Raw genomic sequence first — 26750 nt, 5'->3', positions numbered from 1 at the left:
GAAACTTAAAATAACTGAATAATTTTCAGATTCTTCTTTGCCATAAATTTTAATGGGAATAAAACAACAGCAACAACAAAAAGAAGCCCAAAGGTGACCTATCAAGTCTTCCCTGGTGCAGCTACTATTAATAGTATAATCACCCTTTCACTACCCAAAAACCAACCCCAAACTGTCTCAACTGATGACCCTTTTGCTTCATGAATGTAATTGCAATCCTGGTCATATGTTTTTAAATTGCTTATATCTGTATTTGGAAAAACAAAAAAGGATTGCCCTATGCTTTAGAAACTAACTTAAAGATGGCTTATTTTCCTAAGAACCGCTATGGTGAGTGGGTTACTCCCCTTAATTCTTACAACCTACCCTAGTGGCCACACAGTAAGGCACTACATACTGATTCTAATTCAAGAAAGGCAGCACTTAACTCTTTCCATGGACTTTGTGGTTTTTCTTTGGACTCCATACACAGCACTGTCTACTGCAGCTAATGCCACCCATGAATCCATCTCACTCGCCATAGTTAGAGACACAGTCTGGCCTGGAGAATATGCATCTGCATTTGGAGACAGGTGAACCTAAAAATTAATTTGAAAGAGAAAAGAAAGTATCGTTGGCATGAATAAAACCTTTCATTTTGTTTGTTGACAGCCTCCTTCATTCAGAAAAAAATGTAGTTGTGATTTATAATTTGTAGCTGACCTGGAGCTGGTTGCCACACTTCTCTTCAATGTTTAACCAGACTGAGTCGGACACTAATTCTGCTGTCTGCTCTCCTGTGACAATGTAATAGACCAGGAGACGGGCTGAAGGAACCATGATCTGTGTCACTGGAATGTTGATACTTTGATAAGATGAATCTGGAAGCTTCTCCCTTGTGCCAAAGTGTATGATTTTGCCCTTGGATAAGATCTAGAAATAAACAGTGGCAGCGATAATGAGTTCAACAACAAAACTTGTACATCAGGATGGATTTTGGAGTTGAAGCAGAAATTATGCTAAAGAAAAATAAAGTGAACATGTATTAGCCTACCATGTGCCAGGCAGGAACCTTAATCTTTAACTCCTTTAATTTTCAATATACCAATACCGTGGGAATGTTATTCCCATTGAAGGAAGTGAAGCTTGGGATATTTCTTCTGATTTTAATTCAGAATCACCTAACTATCAGATTAGCTAAAACTTGAACCCAAATCTGTCTGAAGTCATCACACTGTTTCTAAAACCTCCTTTGTTGTCTTGATTAAAAAAAAAAAATAGATGGGGTGGTGCCTATGGCTCACTCGGAAGGGCGCCGGCCCCATATACCAAGGGTGGTGGGTTCAAACCCAGCCCCAGCCAAACTGCAACCAAAAAATAGCCAGGCATTGTGGTGGGTGCCTGTAGTCCCAGCTACTCAGGAGGCTGAGGCAAGAGAATCGCTTAAACCCAGGAGTTGGAGGTTGCTGTGAGCTGTGTGAGGCCACGGCACTCTACTGAGGGCCATAAAGTGAGACTCTGTCTCTACAAAAAAAAAAAAAAAATACATGGGTAAATGGAGTGCATGTTATTTGGGGATTCAGTTTTAAATCCATTACATTAAACTATAAGTTGGAGGATTAAGATTTAAAAACAAAATCCTCAAATATCCCTTAAATTGTCCTCAGGGAGCAGGACTTCATACATGGTTTTGGTACACAGTCCAGAAACTTAGTCTCTCTAAGTTTTCATCAGTCAAAATGTTTCTATAGTCATCATTAATGATTTTCAGTTTCTTCCCCAAAATTGTTGGAAAAGCCCTCACCACCTATTTGGCCTAGCATTGAAATAATTCATTCCATTTCATGGCAACTGTCACAAAGTCTTTATGATATTTACACATCTTTTCCAGATTTCACAAAGAGGCTTGATTGATCCACCTCCTGTTTAATATAACTGACACTTTAGGGGTGTTGCTGAGCTGTAGAATTGGAACAGGCATGATGTGACTCAACTCTTAAGATAAAGATTTGCATCTTTTCTTTCATGCCAGTGAAATGCTCTTATTTGAGCTAGGTCTAGTCATTTAAGTTTTGGCCATGAAGTAGAGCAGAGGTAGTGTGATGTAAACAGGCTCTCTGTGGAATAATCAGGCCCTCGTTGGTGAAGAGTTACCAGATCAGGAATCAGAGATCCTTGGTTCAAATCAAAATCTTTCTTTTCTGAGTTGAGTGACCATGTGAGTATTTTAAGTTGCTTGTTTCTCAGTTTCCTCACCTGTGACATTCATGCCCTATCTGAACGGTTTTTGAAAAAATGATATTCAAATTAGATGATGTTCTTGAAAGTGTTTTGTACCTACAAATGTAAAGGATCACTGTAATGCTTCTATATAAGCAAAGGAAAATGTTCTAGGTGGCAGGCTGGAATAAGATGTAAGTCTGTTATTATTGTACTTACCAAGTAATTATAGTGATTTATTTTGTCAATATATGGACTTTTGGCTGTAACCATAATATTCAGATGTTCTCCCACAAGCAAAGTTTTATGGTTTTCGGTCCAATCAATATAAAGGTAACTTTGGCTGAGAGATGAGTATGCTACTGCTTGGTAAACTTTGCTGGCCTGATTTTCTTCTGGAAGATCTGGGGCATCAGTTTTGACCTGAAAAGGAAAATTTCAAAAAGACATTGTGGACTGTGATATAATACCTTCTGTAAAACATGCCTTTCACATTTTTTCTTTGCTTTATAAATTTCTAAATTTCCATTACTCTAGTGTTTGGACTTCTGTGTTATCAGGTAACTTTGCAAAGACTGTGGAGAATAAAGAGAGGATGTGTTATGGTGGAAAAGTCTGGTGAAATAAAGAGAGAAAGATGCTTCAGGAACAAATATTAACACCCTTCCTGAAACATGGTAACTTAGGGACTACTTACTCTTCCTATGAGATGGGATGGCAGGAAATGATAGGGTGGTGGGGAAGGCGGCACTGACTCTTGGGGACTTGGGGACAGGAGTTATGAGTGAATATCGTAGAGACCATCTGGCCCAGTGTCACTGTGAAGTACTGGGCCAGACGAGTGCTTCTAAAGTGGGGTGGAGCAGAAATGATATCATGGCAGCAACATCCACCTTCAGAGAGCAGAAGGGCTAACATTTCCATCTCATGCTGTGCAGTCAGATGTGCATCGATTTGCAGCCCAGCACCACCACTTACTAACTCTGTAAGTTATTTAATCAGAAGAGAGGTTAGAAGCCTCCCTTTTCTCAGCCACAAATGACAAAGATAATATTCTCTAACTGATATTGCTGATTAAATGGATATTAAATGTGTTCTTCATGAAGCTTAGCTCAATGCCTAGCACTTAGTAAGTGCTTATTAGCTGATAGTGAATGTGTGGATTCTGCAGTCACTGACCTGCATTGTTCACTTGCTCATATTCTATTTGAGATTGGGAACTTGATCATTATTTGCAGGGAGAGAAGACTATTAAGTAAGTGCTAACATAAAATGGTTCTGAGAGTTAGAAAAAAGGAAAGCTTCTACATTTGACCTTTTCCTGGCCCTGAGAAAAGACTGAAAATGTGGAGGAATAAGAGGATATTCCTACCACTCATGTCCAGCGTCACATGTATAGAAAGAAAATAATTAATTCTCAAATAAAAAATTGATAGATCTATCTTCCACAAGGATCATTGAGTGGATTAAGCAAATAGTCTCTGGAGCTCATTTCTTTTGGATGCAAAATTGTGGAACTATTCACCGGACTTGCATACAAAATCTGCTGCATCTCTTCTGCACGCTAGCCAACACACACAGCCAGAAAGTACACATTATCCTAAAACATAGAGCAGGAGAATTCAGCTCACATTAAACTCCAGCATCGCCACTTCAGACGGGAGATTAACCACAAACGAAGCTACTCCATCACTGAGACTTGTCATACTTTGCTTTGGTTCCAAGTCTGATGTTTCTTGGTTTCCGCTGACTGTCTGTGAATTCAGAGTTACTGGGACCCCTCCTACCAACTGGTCAAGTTGATCCTTAACCTGCACCTGTTGTCAAAACAATGAAATCTGTTTCAACAGCTCATTATTTCTTTCAACGCATAAAAATTCTAAAATAAATTTCTTTTCTTTGCACCAACGTATAAATTATATTTCCTTTTCTTTTTTTAATTTTCTGAGATAGAGGCTCGGGGCCCGCAGCACAGTGGTTACAGCGCCAGCCACATACATAACGGTGGCAGGTTCGAACCTGGCCCAGGGCTAGCTAAACAACAATGATAACTGCAACAAAAAATGCCCAGGCAGTGTGGCGAGTGCCTATAGTCCCAGCTACCTGGGAGGCTGAGGCAAGAGAATCACTTAAGCCCAAGAGTCTGAGGTTACTGTGAGCTGTGATGCCACAGCACTCTACCAAGGGTGACATAATGAGACTCTGTCTCAAAAAAAAAAAAAATTTTTATTTTTCTGAGATGGGGCCTCAATATTTCGTCCACGCTGGAGTCCAGTGAATAGGCATAGGCATTATCATGGCTCACTGCAGCCTCACACTCCTGGCCTCAAGCAATCCTCCTGCTTCAACCTCTGGAGTAGCTGCGACTACAGGTATATGCCACCATGTCTGGCTTATTTACGTTTAATTCAGTAAAGAGAAATGTGTTCTCTGCTTATAGAAAGGTTTAATCATATTTAGTTAACTCATTCTTGAATGGGTTCCCTCTTATACCAAGCAGTTCCAAAACATAAATATCATTCTATTAAATCAGTCAAGGAGTAGATATCATTAAGGTCTTCTACTATCTAAGTACTGTATTTCTTTGATTGCTTTTTTTTTGTTGTTTGTTTGTTTTTTTGAGACAGACTCTCACTTTGTCACCCTTGGTACAGTGCCGTGGCATCACAGCTCACAGCAACTTCAAACTCTTGGGCTCAAGCGATTCTCTTGCCTCAGCTTCCCTAATAACTGGGACTACAGGCACCCATCACAACCCTTGGCTATTTTTATTTTTTTATTAAATCATAAACACATAGCTCATGTATATATTAATGCATTTATTGGGCACAATGTGCTGATTTCATATAGAATTAGGAATGCCTACATCACACTGATTAATATATACCTCATCTGGTTTCCTTAATTATTGTGTTAAGACATTTATACTGTATACGTAATAGATCCAACATGTACCCTTGCATTATGCACCATAGGTGTGATCCCACCATTCACCCTCCCTTAATCTGACCTCTCTCCACCCCTTGGCTCTTTTTAGACATGAGGTCTCCCTCTGGCTCAGGCTGGTCTTCAACTCATGAGCTCAGGAGATCCACCCACCTTGGCCTCCTAGAGTGCTAGGATTATAGGCATAAGCCACCACCCCTGTCTTCCTTGATTGGTTTAATTGGACAAAGGAGAAGATGAGGCAACCACTTCTGGGAATATTTCTCTTGGGCATGAAAAATAATAAATAGATATACTGTTTTTTTCCTTATCCTCTACCTCTCACCACCATGCATATGTATGTATATGTATATGCACAGTATGTATTTATATATGATCTGTGTACAATTTCCACAAATATATATTTTATATATTTTATTTTTAGATATATATATAGAAGATAATTTAACTTTATAATCTATGTATATTATTTTATATAATACTTTCTTATATATTATATTATACATTACTAGATATTATTAAATTAAATGATTATATAAAATAGAAGACACTATAAGCATAACCAAAGATTGTTTTAGGTTTGCTAAATATTTTTCTCTTAAAAGCCAGTGACCCACAGTATGTAATAAGTAGCACATTTTAAATAGTGTATGCTTAAGTTGATTTTTTTAAAGTAATACATTGTCAAGGAATAAAAACAGAAACATTGTACTCTGGCTTTCTAAAGTAAGGACAGGAGATAAAATTTCCATTCAATAATGTAATGTAAAATGATTAATATATTATGTTTTGTAATGAAATATATAATAAAAATGTTAAATGTAATCAAAAATCAAATGAATGCTTCAACTCTATACTAACAGCATTTAAAAAAGGATAAGTAGAGGAGGAGATAAAAATGAAAGAAGAAAGAAGAGGCAATAAAGATAGAAAAAAAGAGTCAGGAACAGAAAGAGTCAAAAATGAAAAGGAGAGAGAGCGATAGAGGGAGAAGAGAGAGCAGACAGAGTCCTGCACAAAGACAGCACAAAGGCAAAGTGAAAGAAATACGTACGCGGGAACACACGGGAAATAATAAAATGGTGAAAGAAAGGGGTCTGTTTTTAAGAAATGATATCTCCACCTTAAGGATTTTTAGAACTCACCAAATAATTTTAGATATTAGTCATTCTTTAACTATAGACTTCTGGGGTTTTTTGTATATAATCTATGCAATGCTTGTTGAGGCCCTTAACTGTTGAACTCACTCCGAAGGCTGCAGCTGGCCTGCAGTTTCCCATCTCTACAGGAGGGGCAGGGATTTTGGAAAGAGCTCCTTCTGGGACTTGCCTCTCCAGTATCTTTCTCCTGTTTTTCATTCACATGTTTTCCATAAATAGGAAAAGATAATCATATTCAGCAGGATTCCCTCCCCTCACTACCTTGATGGAATATGGAATCCCAGGCTTCAGGAAAAGAGGAGTAGCAATCAAATTCAGTTTGTAGGGAGACAGCACATACTTGATGCCAGGTACTTCTGCCTCTTCAGAAAATCCACCTGAGGAAATGATAAGTGTCATGCTGACATTTTTTAGGAGTATAATGATGTGTACAGATATCTATTCTCTCTCTAGATGGCTCCACAGGCTGATTCATTCACTCACTCCACTCTTGCATTCATTCATTCATTCATTTACCAATAGTAAGTAGAATGTGGCTCCTGGTTCAGGGGGCCAGTGCAGAAGAGCTTAGATTTCAGGTGTCCCCAAAGTTATGTATAAAGCTTTTAAGTAGAGAGGCACTTGCAGAAGTAGAACTATAGGACTGGACTGAGGAGAAATGGGAGGAAGGGATACTGCTTGTCATTAGTGGCCCAAGTTTCATATGGGTATGTTCAAGGGATTGAGGAGAAAAGGAAAGGGTAGGCCAAAGACTGACCCTTAAAGGGGTCCACAGAGCACAGGGACATAGAGAGAAACACAGAAGAATCAGAAAAGGAGGGTCTGATGTAGAGAGAACCTTGAGGGTCTGTGGAAAAAAGCCCAATATGTTCCCTTCCAGCTAAAAATTAAGTTAAACTATTAAGAATCATTTATAAAGTTCTAGTATATCCAAAATCCTTTCCAAAAAGCATATCCCTATTGCCCCCTATACATATCCTATACTTTAGCCTAAAAGGATAATCGGCTATCCTCAAAGATCAAGCTTCCCTGTCCACACTTGCTGTTCTCTATGGTGGGTGCCCTGCCTCACCCTGCCAATCATCTAGAAACTCACCCTTTTCTGAAGGTCGATAGCATTAAATACTTTGCTTAGAGTACATATGAAATTCGTTCTTGTAACAGAGTTCTTTGTTTACCTGTCTGATGCCTGATGCTAGTTTGTAAGCCACATCTGTACAAAGATTATACATCGCTCTTGTTGGTAGCCTGGCATGTTTGGCAACACTTTTCGATTATTTCATAAATACTCCTTAAACTGAATTTATTTGGAATAAATTTCAGGAAAAAAATAACAGGCAAAATAACATTAAAATAATACTGAAAACTTTACATTTTCAGACTTTAAACATCAAAAGAATACTAAAAAGTTTAGACTTTAGGAAGCATTGCGCTCAACTCCATCATTGTAGAGAGGAGACTAAAATAATGATAATGGTATTAACTTTCATTCGCATACTATTTTATCAAACATTTTTACATACATGATCTTATTTTCGTTTTGCTTTTCACCAGGTGAGTACTATGGGGTGCCAGATGTTCAGGCTAGATAGCTTTCACAGACACTTTGGAAATGAATTGGGCGGTGCTATCCCATTTTTATGGCTGAGTGAGTAGGAACCCAATGGCTTGTCCAATGACTCAAAAGGGAGCACTCACTGACTTTCATTAATGAAATAAAAATTTTGGTGTAGTTATATAAAAAGTGAGATTTAACTATGAAAGAAAATAAAATATAAAAGAACTATGGAAATTATTTATACCTTTAGTATTCTATCTAAATATTTCCAAAAGAAAGTTAAAGAAACCCCCTCCACACACACACAAAATTTACCTGTAGATTCTGTGACTGTCACAGCAATGTAAAGGTACTTGTTGTTTACATCTTCTAGACTGTCATAGGATAGTTCTTTAATTGCCATTTCAGAATCAAATGTGACTTGAGCAACTCCATTTATCAACTTTTAAAAGGGTAAAATGGAAGAGTTATTTCAGAGAAGAATTTATAAGAATAAAAATTAACAAACTCTAGTCTTCCTAGCCTCTGAGCAGGAGAGTGTCAGAGGAGTGATTTAGCATCACTAGTAAACTGGATTGCTGAGTCCACAATTAAGCCCAGAATGTTATTTTTAAAAAAAATTTATACAGAATTATACATGTGGAAGAGTCTTGAACCTCATATAGTCTGACAAGTCTTTTTGGTGCCAGCTGACAAAGAAGACAGTCTTCTTCCAATCCCTGACCTCTCAGCTTACTTCTGCCCTTAACTGAGGGTTTGTTGGATATTATATTTAATATGTACTTTGCTGCTCATAAATTTAAATACTAATTTTAAAATAATGGGTAAAGGAATTTAGGGTAAGTCATATCACATTATTTAATTATTAACACAACAGTGAAATAAAATTTGCTGTACTTTTTTCTTCTAAATTTGAGTGACTTGAGTTGAGGCTTTTTTGTCTTATTTAGCTTTAAATTTGAGAGTTTAGGATAAACTCTTGCGTTTTCAAAAAGGCATTTAACTTATATCTCGAGTAAATAACACTGGCTTTTGAAAAAGCAGAGGCTAAATAATCAATGATGCAAACTACATGAATATGCAATAGTGAGCAAAAAGGACAAGAACCCTTACCATCTGTAGCGTAATGTAAAGAACAACGAGTAAGTGAAATGGGAACCAGGATCTAATCTCATTCCAGTAACCACCGGATCTTAACCAGGGACAAACAACTTCACCAAGTTCTTATATCTTCTCTTGGTAAGAAATCATACTGTCTCTTGGCATATAATGGGAATAACTCAGACCCACAAAGAGTTTAATGTCAAAAATGATAGACGAACAAATAAACCATTACCAGGAAAAAGGCTTTCTCAACCTCAGCATTACTGACATTTTGGACAGAATCATTTTTGTTGTAGAGGTCTGTTTGTGCATTGTAGAACTTCAGCTGCCTCCCTGGGCTCTACCAACTAAACGCCAGTAGTACCATCTTCCACATTTGTGAAAGTCACAAATATCTTGGGAGTAAAAATGATCCCTGGTTGAGAACTCCTCCAATAAAGCATGAAAAATGCTGTAACAAGAGAGCCTCAGGGGAGGGAGTAAATGATAGGGGCGGCTGACCTAGTTTAGAGGAGTCAGGGGAGGCTTCCCAGAGAAAGGGTGCCAATGTTGAAACTTTCAGAATAAGAAGGAATTAGCAGTGATTAGCACTGTGGTAGTGGGTGGCATGGGGGTAGGGGAAAGAGTGTAGGGGAAGGAGAGGAGGTGTGGAGGGAGGGAGGAAATGACATGGGATCAGCTGGCTAGGGAGGCCGATGCCAAGGAAAGTGGACTTTCCCCTAAGGGTTATGGGAAGCCAATGGAGGATTTTAAGTTTCAACTTTCAAATGTACACGTGCATTAAGGGATCAGACTAGATGATTTTGAAGTAACTTTCCATCTCTCATATCCTGATGCATCTGTAGATATGAATGAATGTGCCTGAACCTCTTACCGTTGTGTTTTGCATTGCTTTTCCCATCATTTCTTTCTGATAATCTTGTAAGTCTTCTCTTATTCCAAAAGTGACATAAATGCCAGCCTCAGTGACTACTTCATTATAAGAATATCTGTCAAACAATAGCATAAAGTCCTTTTGGTAACATGGTTACAATAATAAGATTGAGATAAAATGTGACAATTTGATATTACATAGGCACTTGATATACTTTAAAGTGTATTTCATGCATAAAGCCATAATAATAAAGCTAGAATATGGATTTTTATTACTATATACTACATGAAAAGAATTGAGGGTGGGAGATCAAAAGACTCAGATCCAGGGCCCTTTCCCGTAGGCCGTGTTACTTCCTTGATGATTTGATATCAATGGGGAGCCAAGCCCTATTTTCTGTCTTAAAAGGTACATATTCAATCGCACTGTTACATGAGATGAATTCTTTTTCAAAACTAAAACTGAACATTTCCTTTTAGTTTAGAATTAAACTAAAATAAATATTCTGTAATAGTAAATAATGCCATATAGCAAAAGTTAAGTTTCCTTACTAATGGATTGTAATGGAACAAATAAATTGTCTCCATTATAAAAAGTTGGTTTCTCTTAAGTGAACATTTTATTTTGGTTTAAGCTAAGTGACAAACTTAGTCTAAACCAGGATAAAAGGTACTCTATTTTCAGAATAAATGCTAATAAGAGAGGCGGTGTAGGGTAGTGTTTGAGGCACAGATGCCAAAACCAGACAGGCTGTGTGATCTTCAGCAAATTTTTTCATATTTATTAAAACTGACAACTTTCACTTGCAACATAGGGATTGTTGTAGTATCTACCTCATGGAGTTGTAAGTATGCCAAGATATGCTAAGTCCCCGGAATATATACTTATTACAAATTGGCTATTAATAACTACATTATCATCTTTAAATGGTCTAAGATTTTGTGATAGGTTTTTTGTAAAACTAACCTTAATTCACTATCTCCCCACACATCCACAATCTTTGTAGTTCCTGAGTGCATAAGGCAAGGGAGGGGTCTATTTCCTGGGGGCTGGCCCTGCAACTTGCTTTGGACAAAAGAATTAACGTGGGGAAGTGATGGTATGTCTGTACCAGGCCTAGGCCTCTAGAGGACTTTTATGGTTTCATTCTGTCTCTCTTTGAGCATTGTTACTGCTATAGGCTGGCCCACAAGCTAATGAGAGATACACACGGTCCAGTCACTCTCAGCCCTAGCCACTGCAAGACCCATGAATGGACCTTCCTAGACCAGCCAGCTCCCAGCTGACGCATCAACTGACTGCAGGTAAGCTGGCAAGCCCAGCGGACAAGAATCTGGCCTGGATCACCAGCACTTCCCAGCAGACTCCTAAATGCTTGTGGCTCTAAGGCAAGGGTCCTCAAACTGCGGCCTGCGGGCCACATGAGGCGGTGTGATTGTATTTGTTTTTTTACTTCAAAATAAGATATGTGCAGTGTGCATAGGAATTTGTTCATAGGTTTTTTTTTTTTAGTCCGGCCCTCCAACAATCTGAGGGACAGTGAATTGGCCCCTTGTTTAAAAAGTTTGAGGACGCCTCCTCTAAGGCATTGGGTTTCCAAGTAGATATGTACCATTCACTGGCTGAGTGAAGGCTTCATAGCTCAGTCCCAGTATTCTAAGTCATGCTAGCTTCTAAACATACATGCTGAGCTTAAATCTTTAGAAGTTTCATTTTTTGTGTGTTTTGTTTGTTTTTGCCAGTGAATAACCAACAAAGGTAAAATCCGCATCAGCTAAAACCAAATTAAACAAATAAACTATTGGCAAGATGTCCCTTCAGTCAGTGTCAATGTCATGGCACATTCTGCTAGGAAATCACAGATCCCACTTTCGGCAACTATCTGTCACCACCCAGAGTTGGCACTTAATTTAGTTCATTAATATGAAAAACAAAGTAACTTTCTTACCTTGCTTTTATAGTAATTTCAAAATTCTTAAAGTTCTTATAACTAATGAAATTGCTTTCTGGTTCTATTGAGACAGTGAAATGTGGCAAGACTAGAAGGAAAAGTGAACAGACAATATTACCATTTGAATTAGCCTTTAAAGCCTATTAAACAGCTATACCTTGTGGTCTAGTTAGACAAGCTGTGACAGAAACACAGATCCACCTTATCATTATCATTGTCATCCTCATTAACAACAGTATGTATGTGGAACCTGCTAGTTCCACCAATCAGAGTTCAATCCATCCTCAGCATACCAGAAGTACTTTGTTTATGTCTTAATTATAGCATTTATTATAGGCAATAGAGCAATTTCTCCCCTAGAGGACGGGATCTTTGGAAACAGACCATTATCTATTTATCTTTGTGTAGCTCCCAACTTTTATTTCCTTTACTATTATTATTATTTTTAGAGACAGGTCCTTACTCTATTGCCACTCAAGCTGGAGTCTAGTGGCATGATTATAGCTCAGTGTACCCCTTGAACTCCTGGACTCAAGAAATCCTTCTGTCCCAGCCTCACAAGTAGCCCTCCCAACTTTTCAACATGAAATAAAATGATGAGATTTGCATTTCAAGATTATTGAAGCTGATACAAAGCAAGATAGCTTGGAAGCAGAGATGCCAGTTAGAAGGCTTTCTCAGTAGTCCAAAAGGGAGGCTAGTGATGAATTTATGAGAATGAATAAGGAGATGAATATATTCTACATACATACAGAAAGTAGCAAAAGACACTCAGAGGCATGGATATCAATTAGGATTATATGTTAGAGAGGGCCTGCAATCTTTAGGTTGAGATTCATTGTAACAAGTTTGTTTTCTCACTGTTTTCCTAGTTAATTGTTAAAATTTATCTATTTATTATTTTCCATACCATTATGAGTCTCCTGAGGGGGGGAAATGGTTTCAAGTGGAAGGAAGTTAAATTTGATAACAGACCACACAGATACTCTGGAAACCACTACAAGAAATAGAAAGATTTAGCCACTTTTTATGTTAATTATCAGTCCATTTCAAATAAGAATACCTTAAATTTTCAAATTAACATGTTAGGTATTTGTGAACCAGAAGGAGAATAGTGTTAGACTAGGGATAAGGCAACGAGTTGTTGCCTTTGTTCTGTCACTGGTTGTAAAACTTCAGTGAATCAAAAAAAAAAAAAAAAAAACTTAGTGAATCATTTATTAATATTACAGCGTTCTACTTATCTCTGTTTAAGTTTCTCTTAATAATAATTATAATTCTAGAAAGGATCTTAACTAGTCAAGGTCTTCAGCTACACTAGATCTCTTCCAGCTCTATGGTAAGGAACAGAGACCAGAGAGGTTTGTCTTCTCAGTCAAGGTTAGCAAGGATGCAGTGAAGCTAGAACCTGGGCATTCTAACAACCACCACTCCCAACCAGCACTTCTAACCACACCAGTAGAGTGCCTCGTCTTCATCCCCAATCATCCTTAATGATTTTGCATTAAGTACATCAATAAAAGACTTATTGCAAAACATTTTTTGTAGGTAAAATTTAATTGTCAGAAATTACCATATTCTTTAATTTCAAAATATGTGGTTCCAGTTGTTGAAAAGTCCTCTTTATATTTAGCTCGAATTGTCCACACACCGTATCTGTGGAAGCAAAACATTGACAATTACCAACGTCACCAGTTATTTTTAATTCACCAAGAAGAAGGCTAAGAAATTCCTCAATTATAGAGGGAAGAATATACAAAGATATATACAACCTAAGTAGTATATTTTATTTGGGACAGATTTTTAAGCAATAAACAAATTTAACTGAGCATTTTTATGGTAATAAAAATTGTCAAGTAATTAGCTTTTTATATATTGTGTCATCTTGTCCTGGTATGTTATTAATATAGTCATTGTTTTGATTCAAAAAGCTTATGATACTAGAAATTTACTTAATCCTGAATCTTAATTATGCTCACATAATACTAAAATCCATAATATCGTAGAAAATCTACAATAATGTCTCTAGAAACTTAGAATACAGGTCAAGCCTATCCAGGTGATAAAATTCACACCTCATATAAATAATATGGTTGTTCAAAGCAAAATGTGTCTAAAGAGGAGAGTGATCTGGGTTTAATTAACAATCTTCATTCAAAAATCCACACTGAGCATTGGATTAAGCACCGGAGATCAAAAATGACCAGGATAGAAGAACACCTGTCGTCACAGAGTTAATAGTCCTGGGGGTTCAAAATCTTAATTTTTTAATCGCTAGCTGGTTTGATTTAGGCAAATTGTGTAACTTCATTTGTGAAATGGGAAAAATAATATGAAAGCAAATGAATAATTATAACATTGAAATAAATGTTGTGAAGAAAATAAATAAGATGCTGAAATAGAGGACAGAGAGTTAAAGACAAGATTAGCTTGTCTAGCTCCTCCTCCGCCAGAAGGAGCCTCTGTGTCCTAAAAATGAAAAGACGTCAGCCTTGTGAAGAACAAGGTGAAGCCCATTTGAGACAGAGGGGACTATGTGTGCAAAGGTACTGAGGTAGGAAAATACTGGTTATAATAGACTCTCGTGGCTGTCATAATCCACCATGGGGCAGGTGGTACAGGATGAAGTTGGAAAATGATAATGGCAATAATTAATACGTTCAATTCTACATTATAAAGCATGCAATATTTTGAAGAAAGTACATAGTTTACATATTTTACTTGAAATACCTGAATTAAATCAAATTAAATCTAAAAAAAAAAAAAAAAAAGAAAGTACATAGTTTTAAAATTTTCCAAATTAGACCAGGCACGTTGGCTCACACCTGTAATGCTACCAATTTTGGACGCCAAGACAGGTGGATTGCTTGAGCTCAGGAGTTCAAAACCAGCCTGAGCAAGAGCGAGACCCCATCTCCAAATATAAACCAGGAGTTGTATTGGACGCCTGTAGCCCCAGCTACTAGGGAGGCTGAGACAAGAAGATCACTTGAGCTCAAGAGTCTGAGGTTGCTGTGAACTATGATGCCACGGCACTCAACCCCAGGGTGACTGAGGGCAACTCTGTCTCAAAAAAAAAAAAAAAAAAATTCCAAATTATTTAAATTACCCAATTTCAATCCAGATTTTTTAGAATATTTTCAGTACAGTGAATTAACTGCAAATTCTCTTCTAGATGGCAAAAGAATGATCATAAAAAGATTTTGCCTTAAAGTTATATTGTAGATATTGATAGGTACCCTTGGTTATTCATCCTGCTGTATTGTAAATTCCTTGAAGCAGGGACTATGGATTCTTCATTTCTATTTTGCATCTTTCACTCCTATTGTGACTTGTACATAATAAGGATGTGTTCACTAAATATTTATTACATTGAATCCTGTTTAAACTTTTTCTTAAATCATTTCACATGAAGAAAAATGAAAAAATGATTTGGAGAACACGTTCCCTCTTAGGCTCTGCCTTCTGGTAGTCTCTGCAGTCAAAAACTCTAAAGAACCATATTTGATAACACCTCAAGGAAAGGGACTACACCAGCCTTTTAGATGGACAATTAAGAGTCTTCGAGTGGCAGGACTTGATGCTTTTGATGAGAAAAAATCCTGGATACCATTTATGTTTCTTCTCAATTTTTATTTCTATGCATAAAAGAATGGCTGAGAAGTATTAGGAAGTCCCCCACCTCAGAACAGAGCCCTAAGTTTTTGCTGGACTTGAAAAGGTTTTGTATGTCCACAATTGTGATGCCCTTTGATAACACTAGATGGCCCCCTTTGGTTACCTGCTTCACAACCCAAAGTTCCAGATATGCTTTTCAGAAAAAATTTTATTAACAAAATTTTAACATACTTAGGATTAGATGGAATCTTGAAATCAGGAAAAGATATAACTCCAGTATAATCATTTTCTTCTACAATGTCAACTTCTGATCCTTCAGGATCCTGTGAATAAAAACAAACACACTCAAAGCACAGAAACCACATTTTAAAAAATTTAACTGATCATACGATCTTTGATCTACAAAAATGTTTACCAACATAATACCCATGTCTTCAAATTAAACAAGAAGAGTGAAGAACAATTAATGTTATAGAAGCTAATATAGTTCATTTCAACCACTTCCCTCCCTCTTTATCAAACTTTCCCATCTCTCATTATTTAGAAGAGCTTCTATTCTCTATTGTACAACCAAAAAAGAAGTGTGACAAAATATTTTTGAAAGACCCAAATATAATATTTTTATTACACAAAATGAGAACTTGGCAGGTTTTATAAAAACCAAAGTCTAATTTTCGTATATATTTATTTGTAGCTTTCTAAAGTAAATATTCTATAAATGGAATTTTTTAGCTAAAAATTTAATGTACAGTACAGGCATTTTGGCTTGACAAACCCGTCAAAATGGTTAAACACACTCCATAGCTCTCATAAAGCTTCACCATAAGCTTCATTTTGTTTTTGAGTTACCACTTTACTGAAGTGAGGTTTTGACTTTTTTTGGACTACATGTGAAAGTCCAGTTCAGATTTAACTTAAAAACTCAGCACCATTTGTCATGACTGAAATTCAGGATTTGAAGGTATTTATTTTCTTGAACTATAAATTGTAAAACTTACAAAGGCCTATTTTGAACAAGAATGACACTGGAGTCTAAATATGCTTCATCCCACCATCCATTGTGCACAATCCTTCCACGATCATCTTTCTTAAATACTATTTTCAGGTACTTCCTACAATACTGACTCCCGTGGCTCTGGGTTTGGCTCTCTCAATCCCCTCTTCCGGGGGCAGCTCTTACACAGGGACACTGGCATCCATTGCTCTGGGTATGGTGCCAGAATTCTGCATCACTCAACTTCAACAACGGAGATGTTGGATGAAGAGCGTACGTCCACACCCCTAGTATTCTCTAATAGAAAAAGCACACTGGAGCTGATATTGCTTCTACTTAGTTCTCCTCCAGACTTTCTGTCAGTCACTCAGTTTATTTACTATTCTCATTTTTTATTTCTTGCTGCTCCCCAAGCTTAACTCATGCTGTTTCTTACATGAGATGATCTTCGTTCTTTTAAAAGAACCTCTGTCTATTCCTTTCACTAAGTCCCAGATCATGGTTTCCTTTACCTATTCCATTCCAGGGAAGGATTATATCAGCCTCACTCTAACCCTAATTTGTTGTCCTTGTGAGCTCATGTGTATTTGTCCTACTGTGTAATTTCTTTGGTTTATATTCTACTGGTTTATATTTATATTTGTTCTGTAGTATCTATTCTCATGCATCTACATTCTGGTGAGTTTTGATTTTCATTTATTTATTAATTTTTGAGTAGCAGAAAAAGTGCCAAACCCTATGATAAAGAATGATTACTAGTACACCTATAGTTAATAAGTGAGCAGTTCTGCCTAATTGTATTATTGTAGTTCCCCACAAAAATGTTTTGATGTGTGAAACAAACTGGGCAAGACAATGAGAGTTTAATGCACATCATATGTTACATATGTCACGTCTGATAAATGGCTGGCAACTGCTAATCTCATGGTTTAGCAAGATTTTCTACTTCTGTCAATACATTAGCTATTAAGCTTTCAAAGTTCTTTATGAGTAAAGTACTAGGATTATAATTCTTTATTATAAATTATAAAAATTAAACATTGTATACATATATTGAATTAATTCTTAAAGATTTATGGGTATTCCTTAAAAAGGGAATCATCAAGGATACAATTAAATAGTTTCATTCAAAGTACTTTAAGTTGTTAAAACTTAATTTTTGTGAGCTTTTTGCATATGTCCTTTGCAGAGGTTTAGATCCAAAGTACTATACTCATTGCAGATAACAATAACCATTTGTGGACCCTTGAATGATTTAGTGAAGTGTGAGGAAAGAGTTATGGAATGAGACTCTTGCTCTGGAAAAGTGAGTTGAAGTACTATTTAATTAAATAAAATACTTACTATGAAAGTTATGACAGTTTCTCTTTTGGCTGGCTTTAAGTCATCATTCAATGAATAAACTCTGACCTTTACTGTAAGAATAGTTGATATCATCAAAAACTTTGCTCACCATCAGGATACTTTTATTTTTTAAAAAAATAATCATCCTTAAAAGATATGTCTTATTTTTTTAACACGATATACCATCATTACAGAAATTCATATATAAAAGAAAGAGTTAGTTTGCAGATATATATACATTATGAAGTATTTTTGTGCTTTAAACAAAATCCTCTGGAATTTTTCTAAAGTACTACTTCTCCTAGCGAACTCAAAGTGCAGTTCACTTTATTAAAATACATTTAACATACTGCTCTTTGAAAAAAAGTCCGTAGTACAAAATTAGTTACATCTGTAATTAGGCCATTGTTTATTAAGAATTCCATAGTAGCAAAATAGTGACATCTACCATTTGGGTAAGAGCATTTGAAGATTTTAATGGAAAATTGAGAGTTTGATTCAGATATTCTATACTCTTCAACTGATGAAAACCAACTCTTTTTGACAAATTTGACTCAAATTAACTCTTACTGAGAATTGTACAATGTGTTATATTGTACAATTAACTCTTACTTAGAATTGTACAATTTGTTATATTTTTTGAGCCAGATTCTACAATTGTTCTTTCATTGTTAAAGATTAATGGCAGGGGCTCATGAACTGTTAGCTCTCTTCCATCTCTTTCTGTCAGTTAATAGATCCCCACTTTTCAATAAAAAGCATCTGTTTAGCCTTTACTCAGCTGTTTCTGGGACACTGATCTAATTCCATCCAATGACATACTGTAATTTCTTCCGTGTTTTGCTGATGTTCAAATCATTTCATGGCCGCAACATTACCCACAAAATAAAACAGAATTGGCACTATAAATCCAATACCTTTCCAAACGTCAATATTACACAAAGTTCTACATAAGCAGACACACTAACACTTGTTTTACTATAACCACAAGGTAAAACCAATATGCTCAGTAAGACCCCCACAGTGGCCCTCAGCTTCCCTTTACAACTGCCTCATGGACACACCTGCTCCATGTCTGAGCATCACTGGGAAGTTGGATGAGGCAGTATATCAAAAAACTGAAGAGCACAGGCTCTGGAGTTAAAAGCTCCAGCCTCATTTCTGCCTCTGCCACATTCTAGTGTGACCTGTGACCCTGAGTAGGATACTTAATCCCTCTAATCCTTAATGAGCTTACTCATAAACCAGGAACACTGGTATCCACTCACAGTGTTGTGAGAACTAAAGAAGGTGAACCTGTTGCATAGCCAGGAACATAATTGCAATCAATAAATTTTTATTGCTTTCATTTTATTGTTACTATTTCTATAGCTACAATTCTTCTAGTTTTTAGCCCTTTTGCTTTTAGTTTAGAAAATTAATCTTGTTTTCCCACCAAGAGTATATTGGAGGCAAGATCAATATAATTTTTTCATTTCAAAGATATGAGCTTATTCATTTAAAGAAACGTTTGAATGCCTTTTATGTGCCAGGCACTATGTTAGACACTGAGATGAGTAGTGAAACAAATCAGACATGGACATCTAAGAGAGTGAGGGGGGAGGCAAACCACCATTCTGTATAAATTCCAGGGCTGTGAAGCACTACAGATGACACCTACCCAGCTTTCCGAGAGTGGAGCAGAGGCAGATTTGATGTGGTCAGGAAGGTCAGGGAGGCTGCCCTTTAGAAGGGGCCAGTGATCACATGTAAGGGTGGAGTAGAAATCAGGGCAAAGGAGGGGCAAGAATGTACCAGGCAGAGACAACAGCCTGTTCCACAGGCCTTGATAAAGAAATGATGTGAAAAAGTCACTGAGAACCGGTCAGTTTGGCTGTGTCCACAGATGAGGGGACCACGGTAGGTGAGGAAGCTGAGGAAGAAGGAAAGATACAGACTGTATGGAATTGAAGGATTTTGCCCAAAATTCTAAAATCTTTGGTCTTATAAAGCCCTTGTGATTTAATCCTTTATCCTAAAGATGCTTATACTAAAAGTACACCAAGGATCTTAGGTGTCACCCAGGACATTATAGCAAGATTTAATTTTTTAAAAAGTTACTTTCAGGTAATTCTTTTCCTTTTTTTGTAAATAAGGCTTTTTGCTATTTTATAGGTTAGATAATAATGGAAAACACTTTCCCAGTGCTTACTTTGTGCTTGGCACTATTTGAAGTGCTTTACACCTATGAATTCACTTAATGCTCACAACTCTACGAGGTAAGTTGTACTATGTGTTATTGCCTCCATTCTACAGATGAGGAAAGTGGGGGTCTGAGAGGCTGAGTAACCCATGCAGGGTCACATAGCTCATAACAGCCTGAGTGGAGATTTGAACCGAGACAATCTGGCTCCAGAGTCTGATTTTAATCACTTTACTTCACTATCACTCATGAATGGACCAATATTTAGAGGAAATTTCTCTTGCTTCCTCTATGATTAGAATAGATAAGGATGCCATATTTTATGGTAAAGTCCTGATAGAGAAATAATAAATGAGACAGTTCTAAAGGACAGCCTTGATAATTAAGAAAGGTCCCAGGCTCTGGGTGTTAAGTTACTTCTTGGACAAAGACTGATGACCCTGTACTTGCTTTAGCAGCACATATTCTAAACTTGGAATGATACAGAGAAGATAAGCATGGTCCCTGCTCAAGAATTACATGCAAATTCGTGAAGTGTTCCATATTTTTGTTAAAATGTCTATACTTCCCAAACAATCTACAGATCAATGCAATCCCCATTAAAATACCAACATCATACTTTCAAGATTTGAAAAAAATAATTCTTAATTTTGTATGGAACCAGTAAAAACTCCATATAGCCAAGGCAATTCTTAGTCATAAAAACAAAGTCAGGGGCCTCAGCCTACCAGACTTTAGGCTGTACTACAGGCCATAGTGATCAAAATGGCATGGCATTGGCACAAAAAATAGAGAAACAGACATCTGGGACTGAACAGAAAACCATGAAATGAAACAAACATCTTGCAGCCACCTAATCTTTGATACATCAAACAAGGACATACACTGGGGAAAAGAATCCCTATTCAAGAGATGGAGCTGGGAGACCCGGACAACCACATGTAAAAGACTGAAACTGGACTCACACCTTTCTCCACTCACTAAAATTGATTCAAGAGAGATAAAAGATCTAAGTCTAAGGCATGAAACAATACCCCAAAGAAAGTGTGGGGAAAATACTTGAAGTTATTAGACTGGGGAAAGACTTTATGAGGAAGAATTCAGTGGCAATTGCAACAACAAAAATAAACAAATGGATTTAATTAAATTGAATAGCTTCTGTACAACAAAGAGACAACAACAAAAGCAAACGGACAACCATCAGAATGGGAAAAGATACTTGCATACTATGAATCAGATAAAAGCTTGATAACTAAGATCTGTAGAGAATGCAAGTTAATCAACATAAAAAAAGCCAACAATCCCTAATATCAATGGGCAAAAGAGATGAATAGAACCTTCTCTAAAGAAGACAGATGAATGGCTAACAAACATACGAAAAAATGCCCATTGTTCCTAATTATCAGAGAAATGCAAATCAAAACCACCCTGAGATATCACCTAACCCCAGTGAGAATGGCCCACATCACAAAATCTCAAAGCTTCAGATGCTGGCGTGGATGTGGAGAGAAGGGAACACTTTTACACTGCTAGTGGGACTGCAAACTAATACAACCTTTTTGGGAGTATGGAGAATCCTCAAAGAAGTCAAACAAGACCTCCCATTTGATCCTGCAATCCCATTACTGGGCATCTACCCAGAAGAAAAAAGATCATTTTATCATAAGGACATTTGCACTAGACTGTTTATTGCAGCTCAATTTACAATTGCCAAAATGTGGAAACAACCTAAGTGCCCACCAATCCAGGAATGGATTAACAAGCTGTGGTATATGTATTCCATGGAATACTATTCAGCCATTAAAAAGATGGAGATTTTACATCTTTTGCATTGATGTGGATGGAAGTGGAACACATTCTTAGTAAAGCATCACAAGAATGGAGAAGCAAGAATCCAAAGTACTCAATTCTGATCTGAGGGCAATTGCTGACCTAATACATGGTGAGGGGTGGGGGAATGGGGGAGCAGAGAGAGAGATGGAGGGAGGGGTGGGGGTCATGGTGTGTGACCTCGCTACTATCATCATCATCAACCATCATTTAACAAGTATCCACTGTGTACAAAGTTTTCAATAAAGCTGGCTTTTTTTCAGCAAAGAAAGTTCCTCTCTCTGTCTCACCCCAATGATATCATTAACAAATATCTAGAGCCTCTCCTCCACATGTATAACATCTGCCCTATTCTATCTCTGATATACTCAAAGGTCAATGATGGCCAGAGGGAGAAATGGGGGAATTCAAGGCTTTGCAAACATCTGAATATATTGGAAAGCATTCATGCTTCAGGTGTTTTACTTTTGGTTTATTGGTAATAAATCCAGTGATTGCTTCATCACCAGGTTTTGACTGGCTATTTCGCCCTTTTCCCCTCTAAGAGAAGAACCAGGAAACAATCTTCTAACAGAAACTCTCTTAGGTAAATGCCCTTTGAGAATTAATATCCATATATTTCTGTGATCTAGTTTATTCTCTGCTAAAACATCTGATCCTCTTGGGGTAGATTTGTTTTCTGAATTTGGGGATTAGTTTCAGAGTCAATGGAATTTTCATGAACATGGCTCAATAATAAATTTTTCCCATGGCCAAAATTAATTCTTCTATTTGCTTAATACATATGATCTAATGCAACATTTTATAAATTTTAAAAAGATTTTCTTACTTGAAAGTAAAAGAAATAGAGAATATAATTACAGATTTTTCAATTTCTTTAGCACTTTCTCTATAAATTCATAGTTAATATGCTATTTGAAAGTATAAAAGGCATTGGGAATTGAAACTCTTTTGAACACGTTAGAAAGCTGTCTCCACTCAATTTCAGGCATTAAAAAGTGCTATAATACAGTGTTAATCACTGCTCCCCAGGAAAAGAAACATCTTGTATACTCTACCTGACTGATGTGGAGTGTAAACAGGTTTGTCTGTATGAACGAAGAGAAATCCATTGTCATAGGTTATTGGCATTTTTTTTGATTTTGAAAAATGTTTCGATACAACATCCAAATACACATATGAAACTGGGTTTTGTCCTGTAGTTAAGTGTTTCGGTTGTATCTGTAAAAGAAGATGTTGGTCATAAAACATGTTGAATTTCTAAATACAACTGTAATCCCATTAGAACAAACACTGAGTATATGTATCTAATTATTTAAAAAGTGAGGCTCAGTACCCGTAGCACAGTGGTTATGGAACCAACCATATACACCAAGGCTGGGGGGTTCGAACCTGGCCTGGGCTAGCTAAACAACAGTGTCAACTGCAACAAAAAATAGCCAGGCTTTGTGGCAGGTACCTGTAGTCCCACCTGCTTGGGAGGCTGAGGCAAGAGAATCACTTAAGCCCAAGAGTTTGAGGTTGCTGTGAGCTGTGACGCTGTGTCACTCACCAAGAGTGACATAGTGAAACTCTGTCTCGAAAAAGAAAAAGAAAGAAAAAAGTGGTATAGAAGCCAGAAGAGTAAATAAATTTGCAAAGTCCTTCAGCATCTAATATCATAAAGAAGTTAGGTGTTAATAATTGAAAGTCTTTTGGTTCCATACCTCCTAAATTGTATATACATTTTGTAAAACTACTACTACAGAAGCTTTTAGGAAGCATTCCCTTAATCAGCTTGCTGGATTACCCACTCTCCCCATCCCCCTTGTATAACATCCTGATTGATGTTCTGCACACTTTATATTACACCCTATACTTTGGCTGCCATGTGTTGAGATGCATACTTTCCAATTTGTGTGTGTACTAAATTTGCACAGCATTTAAAATAAAACACTTTGGGAAATGACTTTTAATTCTTAATAAACCTAATAAGGGGAAGTATTTGTTAAGAGATAAAAGCATTTACTATCAAGGACATTACTGATAGAATTCTTATGTTTGATTAGAACTTATTTGGATCAATATTTCCCAAACATGAGTAATACACATAACCCTTTTTAAAGGATAAACAATGTAGAGGACTCTCAGCATTAACTTTTTTTTTTTTTTGCAGTTTTTGGCCGGGGCTGGGTTTGAACCCGCCACCTCCGGCATATGGGGCTGGCGCCCTACCCCTTTGAGCCACAGGTACTGCCCAGCCTTAAGTTTTTAACTAAAATCATTTTTATTACAATGTTACTTCAGTATGTACAAACTTAAAAATAGGCATAATCTTCTTAGACTTACGACTTTTATATAATTAATAAATCACAACAAATTATAAAATAAATTCAGAACAGTATGAGATGAGTATAATTCTAATTTTAAACTCTTTATGAAATTTCAATTTTTACTTTCTTTGTAAAAATTCACCATAGAGAAACACAGGTCTAAATGAACCACAGGGCCCTTTTTAAGTCTGATATTCTTTGACCTTTGGTTCTTTATTAAGTATCAAAATTTGTAAAAAGAAACGAGTTGGGCAGCGCCCATAGCTCAGTGGGTAGGGCACTGGCCATATACACCCAGGCTGGCGGGTTCAAACCTGGCCCAGGTCAGCTAAACAACAATGACAACTGCAACAAAAAAATAGCTGGGCATTGTGGCAGGCACTTGCAGTCCTGAGGCAAGAGAATAACTTAAGCCCAAGGGAGGCTGAGGCAAGAGAAAAGCTTAAGCCCAAGAGTTTGAGGTTGCTGTGACCTGTAATGCCATGGCACTCTACTGAGGGTGACACAGTGAGACTGTTTCAAAAAAAAAAAGGGTGGCGCCTGTGGCTCAAAGGAGTAGGGTGCCGGCCCCATATGCCAGAGGTGGTGGGTTCAACCCCAGCCCTGGCAAAAAACTGAGAAAAAAAAAGAAAGAAAGAAATGGGTTGCGAGCATGTGTCTAACCAATCTGTACAACATTTTAATAGAAGAAAAAGTTATTTCACAAAGGTTGTTCTATTAACTATTGGTTGTCAATGACAACTATTCACTTTAGTAATCAATCATTTTATTAGTTTTGGAAGCTATAATTGCTGAATTTTGGAGTTTAAACAAATGTTCAATAGTATCTATGGGTTTTTTTGTGTGCAACGCACTACAGACCAGCATGCATATTTAATTTCTCTACTTCTTGATGATAATTTCTACATCAACCACATTCAATTCTTTCCCAAATATTTTTCACATTAGTACAATTTTATTTTCCGACAAGAATGTGAAATTTTATATGCATTGCTCAAAAAGTAGACATATTCCATTACATTCTAAACAACTCTTCTGTTTAGAATCTTTTGTTTCACCCATGTTAGTGTTTGAAACTGACATCATTTAATAATCACACAGTGGTTGAGTGGTATAAATAATCAAATCTCTATGTTATCAGTATTCAAAATTTGTATATGTTTTATTGAGAATATTTGATAAAAAACCCCTTCATAAAAAATGAAGGATAAATACATACTGTTAAGATTGCAGAATTTTGGAATTTATTTTCTGAGGATAAACTAACATAGCCTGAAGAGTAAGTAAATTTTTTATCAGGATAACTTTTAATGGAGATGGTTGCATCGAATGCTTCTGTGTATCCATAAACCTGAATTACAATGTTTTCAGATGCTCCAACACGGAATATTTTTGGTGCTGAAATGACATATCTGTTGAAAGCAAGGAAAAGAGAATGTTCAGTATGTTTATGTGGCACATTTTCTTATTCTTCTGATTCTTTCTCTATATTTACTGAGCTTAAAAATGTTATTATCGAATCAAAATTTATTTGTGATCTATGATAATTTCAACATAATTTCCAAGAAGAAATAGTTTGGGATTAAGACCTGAGAAATAGACCTGGAGGTTTAGTTTACATTTTAAAAAGCTAATAAGAGCACCTTCCCTCAGATATTGCAGCCAAGGAAGACTTTTAATGATGTTGACCAGAACATGCAAGTGGGATCAATATTTTTTGGTCAGTGAAACAACATAGGCACCAGTGATTGAATTCCAAGTCTGCCATCTGCTGGCTGAGCGACTGTGGTAAAGTTCTTAACACTCCCTGAGACTAAAATAGCTTACTTGTGAAAACATCATTTTCTTCTGTGGTAAGGATTAAATAAGAATATATATATTGGCCAGGCGGGGTGGCTCATGCCTGTAATTCTAACACTTCGGGAGGCTGACGTGGAAGAATTGCACGAGGCCAGGAATTCGAGACTACCCTGAGGAAAAGCAAGACCCCATCTCTACAAAAAAAAAAAAAAAAAAAAAGAAGAGAGAAAGAAAGAAAGAAATAATAGCCAGATATGGAGGCACATGCCTGTAGTCCTGGCTACTTGGGAGGATGAGAAGGGAGGATTGCTTGAGCCAAGGAGTTTGAGGCTGCCCTGAGCTATGATGGTGCCACTACATTCTAGCCTGGGTGACAGAGTGAGACTCTGTCTCGAGAAAAATAAACAAAGAAAAGAAGATGTATATAAAAGTGCTTAGCAAGCTTAGAACGCAATAAATGTTAAGAATCAGTAATTTCATTAAATTAGTTAAAAGGAAGTGATCTTAGAGATATTGTGATATTAAGTGGCTAAAGAAAGAAAAACAAGTGAGCTGGGGAAATACGTTTGGAAATGCAGGTAGTGATGGAAGTCCTTGAAGATCAAATCATCATCATCATCATCTAACAGTCATAGCGATTGAGTAGTTACCATATCAGCAGAGGATGTTAGCACTTTACAGATAACTCTTCTTAATTTTTAAAATAAGCCAATGGCATAGGTACTGTTATTATTTCTGCTTTACAAACAAGAAGAGGTTAATTTGACTTAGGGAAGGACTTCATCGTCAAACCAGTGTTTGGTGCCCCATGGTACATTGTACCGATCATGGTACATTATGATCGCATTAATGTACACAGCTATAATTTAATTAAAAAA

At 36.8% G+C, this 26750-nt stretch overlaps 1 protein-coding gene and 1 non-coding gene across 5 annotated transcripts in view; one reads left to right on the top strand and one right to left on the bottom strand.

Annotated features, from left to right (window-relative positions):
* Positions 1–26750, bottom strand: part of LOC128566934 (complement C5-like) — a 41426-nt gene that overhangs the window by 11574 nt on the left and 3102 nt on the right. For all 4 annotated transcript variants that reach the window (XM_053564079.1, XM_053564070.1, XM_053564063.1 and 1 more), the window contains exons 2-14: positions 25292–25484; positions 22819–22981; positions 17749–17819; positions 15642–15733; positions 13366–13448; positions 11790–11880; positions 9842–9956; positions 8179–8305; positions 6567–6682; positions 3831–4016; positions 2419–2622; positions 703–912; positions 429–578 (exon numbers count right to left, since the gene is read on the bottom strand). In XM_053564079.1, coding sequence (XP_053420054.1) covers positions 429–578; positions 703–912; positions 2419–2622; positions 3831–4016; positions 6567–6682; positions 8179–8305; positions 9842–9956; positions 11790–11880; positions 13366–13448; positions 15642–15733; positions 17749–17819; positions 22819–22981; positions 25292–25484 — 1801 coding nt within the window. The remainder of the gene's footprint in view (positions 1–428; positions 579–702; positions 913–2418; positions 2623–3830; positions 4017–6566; positions 6683–8178; positions 8306–9841; positions 9957–11789; positions 11881–13365; positions 13449–15641; positions 15734–17748; positions 17820–22818; positions 22982–25291; positions 25485–26750) is intronic.
* LOC128580041 (U6 spliceosomal RNA) lies at positions 20373–20479 on the top strand. The gene has a single exon (XR_008378402.1). It is a non-coding gene; the product is annotated as a U6 spliceosomal RNA (small nuclear RNA).

This window comes from Nycticebus coucang, chromosome 2 (genome assembly GCF_027406575.1).
Source record: "Nycticebus coucang isolate mNycCou1 chromosome 2, mNycCou1.pri, whole genome shotgun sequence".
NCBI lineage: Eukaryota > Metazoa > Chordata > Mammalia > Primates > Lorisidae > Nycticebus > Nycticebus coucang.
Note: the sequence above shows the minus strand (reverse complement) of the source record. Positions and strands in the feature narration are given on the sequence as shown.